At 42.1% G+C, this 18612-nt stretch overlaps 1 protein-coding gene across 1 annotated transcript in view; it reads left to right on the top strand.

The window, feature by feature from the left end:
* Positions 1-2755: 2755 nt before the first annotated feature.
* cdh4 (cadherin 4, type 1, R-cadherin (retinal)) overlaps positions 2756-18612 on the top strand; it is a 77799-nt gene continuing 61942 nt past the window's right edge. Inside the window, exon 1 of the mRNA XM_073468468.1 lies at positions 2756-2923. Coding sequence (XP_073324569.1) covers positions 2756-2923 — 168 coding nt within the window. The remainder of the gene's footprint in view (positions 2924-18612) is intronic.

Genomic DNA, 18612 nt, shown 5'->3' with positions numbered 1-18612 from the left:
CAGATAGGGACTTTATCATGGTAGCAGCACACTGACTGAGCAGTGCCGTGGTATCATACATGTTAGAACTGTCCATATGCATTGACGTGTAGACAGTCCTGATGATTCACTGTCATCTGCCACAGAGAGTGTTGTTTACCCTCTGTTGCATGTTTGTTTTTTTTAATACTTGTTTGTTTTCCCTTGTTTTTTGTTGATTTCAAATGAGCATCTGCAAACAGAAACAGACACACATTCAGAGACAGAGACTAATTCCACCTGCCGCCCGTGGAGGAGGCTGGCAGCACCCTGCCTCCCCCGTGCCAGTTGGTACCTGTGAGTGTTTTGGATGAGCGGTGCTGGAACGAGAGTTATCTTATCTGGGAAACACATCTGGTCACCTCGTTCCTCTTTCTGTCCTCTAACCATCCACCCGGTCGCCTCGCCCCGCTCCCTCTACGTCAGCCTCCTGCCCACCAGCTAAACCCTCAGCCCCTCGGCTGTCTACAGGTCTGCACTGAGCTCGCCGTCCAATCCTCTGAGCTGTGAATGTGTGAAGTTGAACAAAAACATGAAAAATATGCACAGCTCAGGTGTAGCTTACAGTCTGCAAAGCAGGTGTATATTGATAGGATGAACTGCCGGCCTGTGTTTGGTGTGGCGACACATCTGTGGTCGCTCGTGTGCAGACGTGTGACTGCGATGTGTGTGTTCCAGGTGGGATGAGCAGCAGGATTTCCACTGTGCTTCAGGTGCCAGCGAGTGTGTGTGCGTGTGTGTGTGTGTGCGCGGGGCGCAGAGACAACAATAGGATTAGCTGGATTACAGCAATACAACCATCTTACACAGGAGGACACCACAGAGAATCGGGGAAAAAAACACTCAGTCTTTTACACACCCTTCTAACCCTTATTTCAGCTGGCAAGATGAGTAAAAACACAATCTTCCTTCTGCAGCTATAGCTGGAGGGGTGGTATGTATATATATATATATATATATATATATATATATATATATATATATATATATATATATATATATATATATATATATATATATATATATACATACCCATACACCATACATTCCTACATAGGAGGTGGCCATATTGCTGTGGTATGACATGAACACAGGAACTAGGGGTGCTGTGGGGGCTGCAGCACCCCCTTATACCAGGCATTGTACATTTACTCTACAGTTCTGTGGTTTATCAATCAAGTGTATGAACTTATCCCTGGCAGCAACATGCGTCTTTGGTTACCTGATCACAAGGGGACAGTTGACCAGTTCACACCCAGCACTAGGTGTCTCAAAATGCATCTTGAGTGATCGGATCGCACTTCCAGGCTATATGCAAGTAATATCCTGAACAAACCCACACAGTGTTTTCTGCGTAAAGAAAGAACTTAATGTATAATATATAAAGTTTTTGCTTACTCAAAACCTCACAAAATTGAGCAATTTTGTGAGGTAACTGTAGTTGCTGTGGCTGCTTTGACCTATTGTACGTTGGTGTTTAAGTTTGCTGTCTGCTGTGGTGCAACACATTCTAATATTGTTATAAATTGTTGTTAAGAACTATTAGATATATAAGTTATCCTGGCCATTCAAATTAATACAGAAACCTGAATGTCGAGCACCATTTAACATGACGTCATTATATAGACTCATCCCTCAGCACCCCCAACTGTGACTGACTTCCTGCGTCCCTGCTGAATGATGTTCGCAACTACTACAGCTTCCAAAAGAAGTGGTAAACACATCCAAACAAATCAAGGACAGATTCTGGACTGAGGAAAACTATAGTTATCCAAAAGGTCTACACTTGTGCTGCATTGATTAATCAATCAGTTGTTAACTATGAAATGAATCGCCGACTATTTGGATAATTGATTAATCAGTCATTTTTTAAGGAAACAAAAGTTAACATTCTTAAATATTTGTTTCTTTACTCCTCGTGAAAGTAAACTGAATATCTTGAGGACATGTTCTAACATTTTATTGAACAAACAACTGATCAATTAACCAAGGAAATGATCAACACATTAACGGAAAATGAAAATAATTGCTACTTGCAGCCCTGGTCTCCACACTGTGTTTCTAACATTTTTTATAAAAGAATCTCTCACCAACTGTTTGTGACATTTTGAGTTGCTCGTCTTCTAAGTGACTACCGCATCAACGAAACTTCCTCCTGTTCCTCTCCTCAGCTCCCCTTGTTATTACGCCGGTATTTCATCAATACCTGTTGTATCTGATGATAGGCTTCTGTCAGGGTAAAGTGTTGCATATTGTTTTCTGTCTTCAGCACGGACAGAGAGGACGGGGTGGGCGGGAATGATGTTGTCTGCCTCAAAAATCTGTGCAGGGATTCAGACAAAGCGCAGCACCTCAGTGGACAGAGCCCAGCCATGTAACCTGGGGGATGTCCGGCTTTCTTAGGCAGAAGCCGAAGGCTTGGGCAGGCTAAGTGTGTATTGCCAAGGGCCTCATGAAATATGATGCAGCAACATTCAGATAAATATTTATATTTATACTTCCTCATGTTTGCCTCTCTGTCACTCTCCCAAAATACGTTTATTGTTAGCGTGACAACCAGTATTTTGGTTTCAATTTTAGCAGAGAGGAAAACTTGTCATTTTACAGCACTTTATAGATTCATCTTCCAACCTGTCATGGCAAAATAGCATTCTTCAAATGATAACGTGCGCAAGCTATTCAGTGGGAGACGTGGCATGATATGATGTGCTTTTCTTTTCAGGTTGGCATTGAAGAAATGCTGTCAAGAGTCTGGGACTCCCAACCCAGAGTTATCAAGTTTTCTCGAAAACATCAGAGGAGCTCCTCCGCCAATGGGCTGAGGCGACAGAAGAGAGACTGGGTCATCCCGCCTATCAATGTGCCTGAAAACTCCCGCGGACCCTTCCCTCACATGCTTGTCAGGGTGAGTGACAGTTTATATAATTTCAGCAAATACCACACATCTTCTCCTGATGCAGGATGCTGGTGCATCACAGAACCTTTATATAACTTGTCTTTGCAGAGAAAAGCTGACATTCCAAGGAAAACTAGGTAGCCAAGCCATGTACTTATTTACTCAGGTCAGGCGAGAGAGAAGAATGGAGAATATGCAATAATATCTCTCACAATCACCACAAGGCCAAGAGACTCAGCATTCTGGTATTTTCTATCGAGCACACCCAGCAGGCTAAAAACGCTGCTCTTGTCTCTGATTAAAGTTATGATGCCAGATGATTTGTCTGCTGCGCCTCTGGGCTCCACAGACAGGTAGACAACAAAAATCCTTGCTTGGAAAGCACACAATACATACTTCATGCCTGGTCTCAGAAGAATAGATCTAAGGATTACTCTGGAGTATTCTCTCTCTGCGGCATTCCTGCACCTGTGAATATAGCCGGTGGACTCGTCCTCACATCACAGTACTTTTCTCTGTACATTACAGCACATCTGAATAGATGGGTGATCATGGCATCCATATTGTTGTGAGTTTAGGGAGACTAAGGAATCCACAAACTGAGATTAATGTTTGTGAAAGGAGGGCTTTTGAAAGCAGGCAGTTTGATTAAGTTAGAGTTTTGCAGCAAACAAAGCAGTTTAACATAATTTTCATTTGATTTGTTATGATGGATGCTCATGATTTCAGTTCATTTCAGTTTTGCCTTACAGTGATATAGCTGCACACCAAGTTGAGCATATGCAAAGTTGCACATTAAATACTGAGCATGGAAAGGATGAAATTACTGCCGATCCTCTTCTCGCTTGAAAGATTCAGTTTGCTTTTTTTTTAACTATTGTCGTATAGAGAGACAGGAAGTGATCTCCTTTTTAATATGTGGAGATGAAATTTTTTTATCGGATAAGATAAGACACAACATTTGTTAATCCCAAAGGAAATTTGTGTGCCAGAGCATAACATAAGAATAACAACAATAGAATAGAATATAATAATAATAATAATAATAATAATAATAATATAAAGTGCAAATGGAGTAAATGCTGACATCAGTGCCTAGTAACAATAAAAATAAGATCAATTTGGGGAAAATAAGAACCCTAAAATGAAAAAGAGGTAGTTAATTGTATTTAGCTGCTTTTCCATTCTGAGGACAGTTTTTGTCTCTTGTTACCATGGAGACACCACTGTCAAATTTGATAAAAACCACACCAACAGAGTCTTAATTAAGTCATTTATTTGTGAGTAAAACTAGATGATAAGTTGGGGTGTTTTTACTTGAGCTTAAAGGGGCACTCCGCACATGTTACACAGAAAGGCACAGAAAAAGCTCCACTCCCTGACTGGAAAGATCACAAGCTGGCATGGTTCAGGGACAGGACAACTCTATTAAAACCACTAACAGGGTACCCACCTGTCGAGTGTCAGTGAGCATCAGGCAAAAGATACAGAAGTATCCGCTGTCATACCACCAGACTGCAGAGCAGCGTCTTTCCTCAGGCTATGTCACTTCTGAATTCATCCTCAACACTCCAGCATAAAAGAGTTTTTTTCTGGTGTAGCATAAAGGGACTACAGCTTGCATTTTGTTGTTCAGTGCTGTCTTGTAAAATCACAATAAATCAACTTTGAAAAACCTTAAAACAAAACAAAAAAGAGACAGGAAACACAGGGAGAGAAAGGCTGACGACGTGCAACAAAGGTTTGTGCGCATAACTCTATAGATCAAGACTAGAAGAAAAAAGCATATGCTCTCTTTTCATTAGATTTGTAAAAAGTGGCAAAGATGAAATGCAATTTAACAATATTGTGTTGGCAGGGTCCTCAAATAGAAGCGGAGCTGGCATTCTTCTGCTCGGCTGCACTATTTGTAGCACACAATCATCGTCATTAAACACTGGGAAGGTGATTTCAAACAGACTTTTCCCTCTGAATTCAACAATGAATGATAAAATAACAGGCACAGGGAAATTATCAAGGGAACAAGGGAAAACGTCAAAGCACATTGAATGAAAAGAATAAAACCACTGAGCCCACAACAGTCATAAAAAGAATCATTTATAATGCGCGTTTGATGACCATAATTTAATTTAGTAAGTGCTGAATGCAAAAAATAAATAATTCTTTGTGAAATAATAGCATTGTATATTGGATTTAGTCTTAAACTTCTTTTTCCATTTTTCCACCATATTAACTGCACTTCTGCTTGGAGAAAAAGGTGTTAACTGCTGGTCTGAAGTGTACATCCATCTTTTAATGCTGTAATACCAATTTAATGGTAACCATGTCGTTTGTGCATATATATGTGTAATTTAAATTATCTGACCCCAGGGCGCCAAAGGATTTAATTTTGCCCTGCAGCCCTGCTACCATTTACAGAAACAGTGTGAAACTCTACAATTCTCACAATCAATGTAAGTCATGTAACCAGTTATTGATTACAACCCGTGCATAACAGTGAATATTAGAAATATGGAAAATCAAGAGAAATTTCCCATGGAGGCATCGCACTCTCAGCTCTGTGCTGCTACTTTAAACTCTCCTCACGAGATGCTTCTTATCAGACACCCAGACAGACGTTCAGCTTTCTGCTGGCATTTCTGACACACACGCACACACACACATACACACACACATACACATACACACAAAGTCCCTTATGCCCATTTGTACAGCGAGGCTTACACTCCCGGATTACGGAAATCGCCTTTCACCAATGTGTCGGCAAGAGGGCAGATTTTCTACCAAAGCATGGAAGCACTCACCCTCACACAAAAACACACACAGCCGGGCCGTGGAGTGTCAGGGGAGGCACCAAATTGTGTTGCCCTGCTGGAGACACGGACCCTCTTTTATCCCCATTTCACATGTCGGGTGTTAGATGCTTGGATTAAACCTCAAGGGGCTTCCTTTGTGGCCATGTGAGTGTTGAGGTTGGGCTGGATTGAGTGTGCATGTGCAATGTGTGTGCAAGGGAACATCTTCTAGCTCGCATACTGTAAGTGAACACTATTTTGGTGTGCCTCAGCCATAGCTTGGCCATACTGTGGCTGAAAGCAGTGTTGTATAAAGTACCCAAAAGTCATACTTGAGTAAGAGTAAAGATTTCACATTAAACTATTACTTTGGTAAAGGTGAAAGTCACCCATACGAATAGTACTTGACTAACTGTCTTAGAGTATCTGATATTACGTTTTTTTTTATCTGATTGCCAATAAAATTAATTAAGATAATAAAAATGCACTACTTTGGCTATGATGCAGCATGTAATCTGCAAGTAACTTCTAACTAGTGAAGTGGAGTAAAAGTACTATATTTGCCTCCAAAATGTAGTGGTGTGGAAATATAAAGCAGCAGAAAATGGAAATACTGGAGTTGGTACAAATACTTCATAATTGTACTTAATTACATTACTTGAGTAACTGTTCTTAGTTATGTTCCATCACTGCATACAGTACATACATACAGTGTTGTAAAAAGTACCCTTAAAGGGATAGTTCGGATTTTTTGACATGAAGTTGTATGACATCCTCACCATCAGTGTCGTGCATCAGCAGTGACTTTTCCCCCACTGCGTCCTGTGAGCCGAGGTCTGTCCCGCTGTTGTTGCTGAAGAAAGTAGTTACGGCTAGTTTGCGGGGCCACGAAGATAAAGCGTTTTGCTTCAAAAAACAATATCCGTTCAAAAGAGTAAAACATTTGCATCACAAAATCGTTTACGACAAAAAAGTCAGACCTCACGATCACCTGGCACTATTTCCCCTCCCTTCGTATCACTGCGCGCTTCCGCCTGTTGACACACGGCACCGCTCCGTCAGCTGTTTCACGGTGTTTACATGCTCGGATGTGCGAGAGAGCTAACGTGAGAGCTAACGTGAGTACTAGCGAGATTATTAGACAAGAGGATATATAAAAATGGTGCGGATTTGCGATTATCCGGGTTGCAACAACAAAGATCACACCAAGTCGCCGTATATATTTCACCGCTTTCCTGTCACGGACATTGCTATTAGGCAACTTTGGCTTCTTGCCATAGGCTTGAACATTGAAGCGAGACTGCCAAGGGTGAAAAAGCTTCGTGTGTGTAGTGCACACTTCAGCAAGGACGATTATGTTCCTACACGCCCAGGAAAGAGGAAGAAACATGTTTTGAAGAGTGCTGCTGTGCCACGACCCCAGGTAATAACAACTATCTACAAGCTAAAGATGGTGCCTTTTTATATGATGACTGTTATTATTATTGTCAGCAACTATGTACTGTCTGTACAGGTCCAACTTCAGCTTGGACCGCTTCTCTGTCTCTCTCCTCTCTCTCTGCCCGTTCTAACTCCATTTGACGAAGCTCGGTGTCTGTGTATTCGGGTTCATAAAGATATCCCTTTGGCTCTGTGGTAAAAGGAATGTCTTCATCACTCGTTTCGTAGTCAGACATATTTACGTTTACCATCCGAGCATGTAAACACCGTGAAACAGCTGACGGAGCGGTGCCGTGTGTCAACAGGCGGAAGCGCGCAGTGATACGAAGGGAGGGGAAGTAGTGCCAGGTGTTTTACTCCTTTGAACGGATATTGTTTTTTGAAGCAAAACGCTTTATCTTAGTGACCCCGCAAACTAGCCGTAACTACTTTCTTCAGCAACAACAGCGGGACAGACCTCGGCTCACAGGACGCAGTGGGGGAAAAGTCACTGCTGATGCACGACACTGATGGTGAGGATGTCATACAACTTCATGTCAAAAAATCTAAACTATCCCTTTAAGTCATATATACTTGAGTTAAGATATTGCCTTAGAATATAACTTCGGTAAAAGTGAAAGTCCCTCATGCGAAAAGTAGTTGAGTAAAAGTCATGAAGTATCTGAGTTTAAATTTAAAATTGAATGATATTTAAGTATCAAAATACACTGCCCGGCCAAAATAAAAAAAGGTCACATGCTCTTATATTTCATTGGACTGCCTTTGATTAAGGCATGCATTCGCCGTGGCATCTTTTTGATAAGCTTATGGAATGTCACAACATTGATTTCCGTCCAGAGTTGCAGTAATTTTTCGCCAAGATCTTGTATTGATGATGGGAGAGTTGGGCCGCTGCATAAAGTCTTCTCCAGCACATCCCAAAGATTCTCAATGGGGTTAAGGTCTGGACTCTGTGGTGGCCAATCCATGTGTGAAAATGATGTCACATGCTCCTGAACCCCTCTTTCACAACTTGAACCCGATGAATCGTGGCATTGTCATCTTGGAATATGCCAGTGCCATCACGGAAGAAAAAATCCATTGATGGAAAAACCTGGTCAGTATAATCAGATAGTCAGCTGACCTCATTTTTTGGCCACATAACTTTGCTGAACCTCGACCTGACCAACTGAAGCAACCCCAGATCATAACACTACCCCCACAGGCTTGTACAGTAGACACTAGGCATGCTGGGTGCATCACTTCATCCACCTTTCTTCTTACCCTGATGCGCCCATCATTCTGGAACAGGTTAAATCTGGACTCATCAGACCACATGACCTTACTGCTCCAGAGTCCAATCTTTATGCTCTCTAGCAGATTGAAGCCTTTTTTTTCAAATTAGCCTCACTGATAAGTGGTTTTCTTAAGGCTGCACAAGTTGGCAGACACAGAGGCAGAACCGTTACAGTTGAAGGTATCAGCTGCTCTTGCTAGTGCAAAAGTACCCCCGTCCAAGCTCACTACTGAGGAAAGGAAGGCCCAGGCATCACTCAAAAGAGACCGGAACATCACCATCTTTCCTGCAGACAAAGGGAGATGCACTGTAGTGCTAAACACAGCGGACTACCACACCAAAGTCACTGATCTGCTTAGTGATACTAATACCTATGAGACACTGAGGCGAGATCCTACCAGTAGCTACGAAAGGAATGTTATAGAATATCTGCAAAAACTGAAAAAGGACAAAGCCATTAACAGGCCATTATATTACCGACTGTACCCCGGGGAAGCCATCCCATCTATCTATGGAAGATACAAAAGGAAGGAGCACCACTCAGACCCATCATCAACAGCTTCAATTCAGTTACCTATAATATATCCAAGCACTTAGCCAGTATCCTAACTCCTTTGGTTGGTAACACTCAACACCATATCAAAAACTCACAGGATGAGAGAGATAACACTGGACCCAGACAAAACAATGGTCTCTTATGATGTCACATCACTTTTTACATGCATTCCCACTCAGAAATTTTTCTTGTACAAGACATGCACATAGTATTTCCCAATCGGTACTTGTTACCAGAGTTGAATACTCAGTAATTATGTGATACCAATGAATGATTACAGGGGTAAAACTATCCAAGGGTCATCTACTAGGCCTTGAAATAACAGGAAATGAAGTCTGAATAGACAAAGTGGTTCAAAATGAAGGTTAGATGGTTAGAAATCTATATCAATATCTCCCTGCAACTACAGGAATTTACAGTAAGCCTACTTCAACTTATTTCATATGTTCAACTGCACTGGACCCACACAAAGGAGGTGGAAATTGCATCATTAGGTGATTAGAAGGTTAGTAATATATAGCAATATCTACTTGCAACTATAGAATTTACTGTACTTCATTATTCCCTATGTTCACCCGTACTGGATCCACACAAAGAAAGTGGAAATTGTTATAGAAAAGTCTGCCAAAAGTAAGGAGAGAAGTTACCACAGTTCAGCTATTAAACACCAAGTCCTTACCACAGTACAGAACAATTACCCATTAACCTCAATGTCCCAATTCCGAGCAGTACATCAGTTGACTTTCCTCCTCGTACACAAGCCAATACCGGCGTTCCCCACTCTCTGCTGTTCTCCATTTTTCATTAAAATATCTCTTGGCCTTTACCTCGCTTGGCTCCCCTTTCTCCTTCACACTCTCCTCAGCGGTTCTTTTAACTCCCGCGATGTAACGCCACATTTTAATTTACTTCAGTTCTTGTAAACTCCAACAAAAAAGTAGCTCCCGCTTAGCTTTATTCATGCGCCACAATAAATAGTTCCAACTTAGAGTTGATGGTTGCCAAGCAACGGGGTAGCCGGCTCCATAGACATATATACGGCTGGCCCGGCTGACCGGGGCGCGGAGTAATAATTAGTAGCAGTGAAGAGTCCAAGTGAAGGCTTGCTAGTGAAGGCCAACTGACACTTTGGTCCAATCAGAAACATATAATTTGACCGGATCTAACTCTAGGGTTGTGGAAAGTGCACTGTTATGCCTTAACCAAGATATCGATACTGATTCAGTTCACCCGCCAGCACACAAATTCACCCGCATTTGGCGGGTGGCGGGTGCTTATTTCCATCCCTGGTGTCCTTAATGACTCTGTAAGGACACTCCCACACAGAGTTTAAAAGCCTGCAGCTCCCCTCCAATTAATTAGAACTGAAGAAGCCTCTTGGATGAGAGGTGAAATGTCTTCAACAAACAAAAACACGTCCAGTTGCCTACGATACAGCACTTAGAATTACCATGACCTGGATGACTCAGAACCTTCATCAACATTAAGGCTATACAGCTGTTTAGTCCCAATCCCCTGAGTTCTCTTCGCATTGTGCATGTGGAAACACTCTTTCTTTCACTGTTAAACATAGCTGCGATTTCTATTTTCCAATCACGATCATTCAAGATGTTTTTCAGACCACATTTCTTCCTTGAAGATGATGGTTCACCACTATCCTTCAGGGTTTTAATTATGTGTTGTACAGTTCTAAACATAATTTTAGTAGCTTTGGCAATTTCCTTATTCGTTTTCTTTGCTTGACGCAGGCCAATAATTTGACCCTTCTGAAAAAGAGTATCATCTTTTCCACAATCACTGTCTTCTGACAGGTTGTTAAAGAAATGAGAAGCTATTCTCTGCATCAGTTATGGTTAAATAACCTGTTGTCAGCTGAGACACAAATCAATGCAGTAATTATCCAATGGAACCTATTTGCTTAATTAAATCCAGGTGGGGCCAGGCAGTGTATAATATAAGTCAAATTACATATTACACATATAGCCTACAGTATAAACATGTGTGTATATGTGTATACTACGGGTCGACCGATTGTGGGATCTGATACACAACATTTTTTTGATTATCAGAATCATTTTTCAATCTGGTTGCCAAAAAAATGAATTGAACTCCTAGAAATGCGCTGCTTTGGCCATGATGTAGTACTGTATGTAATCTGCAAGGTAGTTTGTACCTAAAGTTATCAAATAAATGTAGCGGAGTAAAAGTACTATAGTTGCCCCGAAAATGTAATGGAGTGGAAGGCTAAAGTAGCGGAACATGGCTATAGTCAAGTAGAGGCAAATACCTCATAACTGTACTTAAGTACCGTACTTGAGTAATTGTACTTACATTCCATCACTGGCTGAAAGCAGTGCACCATGGGGGTTGTGACTCATGCTGTTCATTGCTCTGCGAGCTCGCCTGTCCCCGGCCCTCTCTGCAACACGACTCTCCGCTCTGACAGGCAGCCGGGGAGAGGCACGGTGGGGAATTTGTGCTTTATCTCGCCGGTCTCTGAAGTGGCCAAGAACAACCTTTAAAGCATATGCACTTGATTTCAGGACATAGCAGCTCTCCTGGGCTGTGGAGACTCTTTGAGTTTCCTTCACCTGTGCTTCTACACTCGAGCCTTCACACAGTCGGGTTCAGGCTGCTTAAAAAGACCAATTAACCCTCGGAGTGTAATTACAGCTTTGCAGGCATCAAATGATGCGAATGACACGCCCAAAGAGGTGTGTGGTTTTCTCTTTGATTCAGCGAGAGTGGAGACAGAACGAACAGCAGGGCACAGAGCACAATGAGAGGCTAAAGGAGCTGCTGTAGGATGTTTGATCCATCCCAGACAAATCCAATTCCATACATTAAACAAACTCCTGCTGATTTAATTGTGAATAACAATTCGTATGATCATAAGGCTTTTGTTTATTCCTTTACTGATAGTAGACTATATCTATGGTGCTATTATGGGTTATATTCCTGTGCATTGTGACATTGCCACCATCATCATCACAGCCCTTCAGTTCAGATGGCAATATTCTGGTTCAGCCTCTAAAAGCTACTTTCACTTCCTCGAAACAAAGAGAAAATGTTCTCTCCCACACACAAACAGACACACACACTCCACCAGTGGCCATTTTTACCTTGACGTGCAATCCAGCCATGAAGAACCACACGTGGCGCAGCTTTGATGCCATTGATTTACCATTGTGCTCAAATGGAATATGTTTCCGAGCCCGCGCCGTCAAATCATTTGACATGACAGATGTAAGTGCAGGGGAAAAAGAGGTTGAAAAACAGCTCCAGTTAAATGGATACTGAGGTAGATGGCAAGAAATACTCAGAAAGTGAAAGGGAGAGAGGGTGGGAGACGGAAAAGAGGAGAAAGGGGGAGGACGGGCTGAGATTGAAAGAAAAAAAAGACAGAAAAGGAAAAAAAAAGAGGAAGTCTTCAGAGAGTGCTGTAAATCTGCGAGGTGAGGGAGGCCAACATTAGTTTCAGGCCATTTGTGGCATTCTCATCTCAACCGTCTCCTGCAGCACCTACACTGGGGCCAATGAGGCAAAACTGATGGAAAGCAGTCTGAATATGGGAGAGAAAAGACCCTCCTTTCATTTAACCAGGCCTCAAACACTGGCTCCCTCCCTGACCCACCGTTAGGACAAGGAAACGAACAATGTGAGCTGGAAATAATTGAGCACATTGTGGACGGCGGTTTTAATATGATGTGATTCCAAAGCCGAGGGAAAGACTAAAGAGAAACGTTTGCGTTTGCAGTTCTTTTTCCTCCCTGCGTGCATTTCCATGAAACTATAATGATATGTAGTCTTTATCATACACTGACATTCTTGGAGAAAACTGAAGGTCTTAAGGTGAGTAGGTGAACCGGCATATTAGAGTGCATCTCAGAATGATTTGGTTTACCTCATTATTTTGAATAGCCCATTATAACAGTGCTCATGGGTAATGTAACACGCTACAGTGAAGGGTTGAATGTGTCGCAGCGAGAATGACCGGAGGGCTCCTCATTTAGAGGGATTTTTATCAAAAGCAAACAGAGGCACACAAACAAAAACAAATGTTTAAGTTTGCCCACCACTCAAGTTAACTTTCCACACTTTGGCAGAAGAAAACTTGACGCTCGCTTTAGATTAACAGAGCGAATACATGGCTTTTTGTTCTTTTTCTAATGTGGTTCTCTGTGCGGAGCAGCTCAAATATATGTGATATATGTGTGTACGGGGGGGAGTGCAAGTTAGCTCAATGACATTGTAATGTCTGTACTGCTGTTTGCTCAGTCCCCAAAATGAAAACACGGTGGTTTATTTACAACCTCATATTGCTCAGTGTATTTCATTACAGCTCGTAATGAGCTCGTAATATGCTTTTTGGATCCGCTTGTTTTGTTTGCAGTTTTATTGCATCTCTTGTGCATTGAAATACGTCGCGTCCATTGTGTCTAGTTTATGTGTGGGGATGTGCATGTGTGTGTGTTCCCGTGTGTGTGTGTGTGTGTGTGTGTGTGTGTGTGTGTGTGTGTGTGTTTTGTTTTTTCCACCAATACATGAGAGCACTGAAGTAGTTGGACAAAATGTACACTATTATATTGCATTATTCAAGACCAAATTTATCTAAATTTAACGCTTAACAGAATTCTTTGCACAGGCTCACAAAAAAATAGTTTTCACATCAATTACTTATTCCCCCGGCCCATTTTCCAGATGGAAAGCACTTGTACTCACATTCCTTCACTTCTGAGAGAGGCAGTGGGGAAAACTGTAGGACAAACAGTGACGGAAACTTCCACTCAATCCCACGTCCTAAGCACAGGATGTTTTATATACTACAAAATAAACTACATCCTCAAAATCATCCCATGTATGGCACTACCTAAATGACTGGCAGGTAGTTGTGTCTTGTTCATTGGCTGCTCCGGGCTTTTCTTTCTCTAACTTTACTACATTAAAACATGACAGCATGATATGACTGTATGACTGTTAGTCTCCATAAGGAAAGTATGAACCTGAGCCATCAGCCCATCGGCGGTTACAGAGGAAGTTTCAAATATGTCAGAAGTTTCAGTGTTTTGTCAAATGTTAACAGTGTGAACATCAGAAAAAAGAGGAGTTTGACTCAAAAGTGTGAGTTTTAATTGGGTTAAAGCTCTTTAAAGGTCAAGTACAAGACATTCACTGCCACTAGATATTGGGGGGGGGGGGGCGGACACCCGATGCCTGTTCTCGTCTGCGTCTTTGTGTGTCTCATCACTTGTAACTTCGAACACATATAATTTTTTGTGATTGTCGCTCTTCTTTTTGTGTGTGAAATCAAAATTGAACAAAGACTTATTAGTTTAATCCAAACCATGATAAACCTTACCAAGTGGATTATTGCCTAAGTCTAAAAGTAAAATAAAAAACCCTCTACCCACACGAGACTCAAACTCCCATCATCCACATGCAAGTCATGTGCAAGATCCTTTCACCCAGCACGACTCACTGCAAAAATAGACTTTAGACTTTCCATTTTTCCATCATATCACCTGACTTACTGAAGGCTTGCAGCAGAAAACTCTTCTTACAAGGAAGACTATCACTTACCATGCACAAGATGCAAGGTCAAATACACAAATGATTGAAAAACAACTTGCACTCAGATCACAGGCTGAGACGGTCATGGAGTGCATCGCTGCATCCTGGAAAACCAGGTCCATCCCTGTGAAATACAGAGGTTTTAGTGAGACCCATTCAGCGGGTTGCATAACCAGGAGGTAAACCTTGAAGCTAGACACTAGTTTTTTGACATATGCTCCAGGCGAGTTATTCTCATTGGACTGAAGAGAAGCCATTTTTAGATAGACTCGATAGCAAAACAAAGAACAGAGAAGCTCAGATTACAACACACAGAGAAGGAATATGGCATCATTCTCTGTTCAGGACGCCATTACTCCACTATATCTTCACATCACACATAGTTGTTGCTGGACAGCGACAATATTTAACCTTTGATGCTGCAGTGGTTCAATCTTGTGGTACTGTAGTTTCCATAGTATTCACTACTGTAACAGAGCGCTGTGTCCCTGGAGGCATGTGTCACATTATCTGTACAAATGACTATAAAACAGACAAACACAACATTACATGTGTAAAGGCGAAGGTGAAAAGCTGCTCTGTACTAAACTACAGCAATCATCATGACTGATCTGTACAGTCATTTCCACTTGTTATTGACAGCAGGTAAAGATTATCATTTAATTAACCAGAACCATCAAAATGACTATAATTATAATTAATTCTCTAATTCGTATTACATAGCAGTAACAGTTCAATCGATGGAGCCATTAAGCTCGGTTTTTACAATCAGTTACTCATTACGTCTCCGCTCTGCTTCTGACAACTCCACATTTTTCACATCTATGCGCAGCGTCTGTCTGTGATCGAGATTCAGAGTGAGTTTGGCTCTCAGCTTCAAGGAGCAGACGCAGTGTGTTGACATGTCTTGTTCTGGTTGAAATCAGGACACTCCTCACTCCCTTTCCTCCTGACACGATCCCCGGGAGTGCGTCCCAGAATCCAGAAGCGTCTTGTTGCTGAATCATCTACAATAGCAGCGAGGTCTCCAGGAATAAAGTTCCGCTTTAATCTTGTTCCACATACTTTACTTTTTCATGATGAACTACTGTCTCTGCCAAACACTGAATCTGACTCCATCTCCTTGTCCTCGTGTTGGAGTCGTCCAGAAAACACGACGCACTTTTCACCTCGAGCAGTTGATTCAGCGTTAAGGCTCGGACACACCAAACTCACATCAAAGAACTACCTGTGTCGAAGGCCACGGACACAAAGAGCGGTGCCGGAACGAGAGATAATAAAAGAACACACTTCAGAGAGTAGGTTAACCACTGACATTTTATCGACATGTTTTTCGTCCCTCAAGTTTGTTTGTGAAAGGCTCCCGTTCGTGTAATTTCAGTCTCATCAGCGATATTTGTTTGCACCAGCCCCATTTGGTCACAATATTACCAGCCCTGCCAATCATTGGGAAAAAAAACGTCAGTGGTTGACCTACTCTCTGAATTGTGTTGTTCCATTTTCTGGAGGCATTTCTTCATCAGAAGTCATATGACGCAGATATGGTTTAGTGTGTTTCTCCAAGCATCTCCCATTGACCTCAGTACAGCTGTGACCACAGTCTGGCACCAAAGCAAGATCAGTGACGTAATGACCCTTCCTTCTATTTAAGGCTCCTTGATTCAAAACGGACGAGAAGTGAATACCGAGCACCCCCCAGAGAGAGAACCTGTCAATTCACACCTGGCATTAAATGCGTCTCAAGTGACCGGAGCTCACTTCCCGGATGGAGGTGCAAATATTATTACACAAGAAAGAAATATCTTCACTTATAACATTTACTGAATGAACAAGAAGGCCTAAATAGTGAATCATTTTTTGTATACAGCGTTTCACAAAGTTCATATACTTTCTCCGAACGCAACAAATCTCAAAATTGTGCGTTTTTTAAATGAGTCTGGTGACTTTTTCCTCTTTGTTCTCCAAAGAAATAACCAATATTAGTTACTCTTTAGTATTCTTGTAAAATTTTACATCAATAGGTTATATTCTTTAATAAATTTGATGTAAATGATAAATCAGTTGAAACTGTGTGTTCAAACAGCTGCTGCTTTTTACAAGGAAAGAAACATCTTAATGTGTTTAATGCCGATTTTACAAGAAGGCACCAGTGATTCAAACTTTGCCATAGCCATGTCACAAAGTTTAAGTCTGTCCTCATGATGCAACAACTCTTAAAATCCCGCGATTTGTAAGGGAGTCTGGGATATTGCCTTTACTAGTGACTTCACGTTATTACATGGTCCATGTCAATGACTTTTACACACACAAATAGCACCTCACGTCTTGTAACTATTATGTAAAGTAGAACACAACAACAGTTATTTAATTTAAATAAGAAAAGGTACAGTATGACAGCACCAACCCATAGAGAGAGACTTACATGCTCATTCACAGGAGAATATGGTGTGTAGCTCCTCTGGAAAACTTTTGAGCAAAAGGCAACAGCACTTTTCCTCTGTTTCCTCTTGTCATGCAGCTCCAGTTTCAAAAATATATCATTCTCCTTCATAGACAGCCCAGTTTTAAGTGAGGGCCACCTTTCCAGCAATGAAATACTTCTTTAATCCAGATTTAAGATGACAGTAACATTGGATAATCTTGCTGGTAAACATGCCTTTATAACACACACAGGCACTTATGAGGTTGTCTGGCAAATTCTCATCATCATTTTTAAATCCATTTATTATTAAGACAATTATACGACAGATTGCAAAAGCCTCTTTAAATCAATAAAAGTTACAAATGCTGCAAAGTTGGATTTAACTTAATTTGGCATACTCAGCAGGCAGCAAATATATTCAGGTATTATACAGTCATAATGTAAGGCAGCAGGTGTAATATATAAATGAGCCCTAGGCATTTGCTGTTAATGGATGTGCAGGTTGGTTTCATCTTACTGCACCTTGTTTTCCCAGAAATCTCTTGCAGCATATGAAGAGTGAGTGTTTATGTCGAACCATTTGTGCACCTTGCCTTTTGTTTGCTGGTTTGTTCCTGTGTCTGCGAGGGTACGTGTGTGTCGCTGTGTATTGTGTGTGTCTTGTTTGTCATTCGCAGCATCCCCGGTCGCACAATTAGAAGGTGACAGTCCCATTAGAGCCGGCCCGGTAGTACAAAGGCTGAGTGCTGTTGTGAGTGACACGGAGCTCTGCCTCTCACTAAATAACTGTCAGTCTGCCCTCGTCCACTCTGACCCCTCTGGCAGCCTCCCTCTGAGCCACTCGAGCTCCCCTCTGGACTCTCATTGGCAGCCTCGGCGGCTCCCTGAGCCAAGCATGGCCCTCCTTTCAAGCCTGGCCTCTAACTGATTGGCTGGACCCCGCTAGCCTTAGGCATGCCAGAAGGGCTTTCAACTGGCCTCAGGGTGCTGCTGATTGGCCAGGCTGTCAGGGCCGCATGTCCCCTACGGTAGTGTATGGCAGCGGCTGGGGTTGAGGGATGCAATTTGACAATGGTGGTAGGTGGAGAGGAAAAGTGCAAGAGCAGCAGGAAGCTCCTCACTGGCCCCCACTTCCTCCATCTCTACCTCCATATCAATCTCTTTATACTGCTGTCTTTCCCTTTAGTCAGCCTTCCAGCATCCAACCGTGTCTTCACTTTAATCATCTTGTGGGACATATCTGGACCTGCACCGTGGTTTACCTGTCGTCCTCGTATTGGGATGAGCAGGAGAATGGAGCTATCTAACGAGTTGAGGCTCTCCAGGGGTCCGCGGTCTGTTTTGGGCGGGTGAGACAAGATCGTCAGCCTCTGCCTCCTCCTCCATTCCCATCGCAGAATTAGACAATGCAGCTCTCTTTATAAGGGAGACAGAATGGCTACATTGGCTCTATTCTTCTCCCCTCGCTGTGAATCAGGGGAATTAATGCCATTGTTAATGCAGAGAGACCGCTGGTACATTTCAACAGGATTCTCGCCTCTCGCAGAGCTCATCTAAATTGCCTGGCTAATGCTGTAATTGGGTTTGTGAGTCACTTCTTAACTTCCATTAATATTTGTTCTCCCTCTAATTGCCCCT

Source organism: Pagrus major, chromosome 6 (genome assembly GCF_040436345.1).
Source record: "Pagrus major chromosome 6, Pma_NU_1.0".
Lineage (NCBI taxonomy): Eukaryota > Metazoa > Chordata > Actinopteri > Spariformes > Sparidae > Pagrus > Pagrus major.
This window is presented reverse-complemented; position numbering and strand designations above follow the sequence as displayed.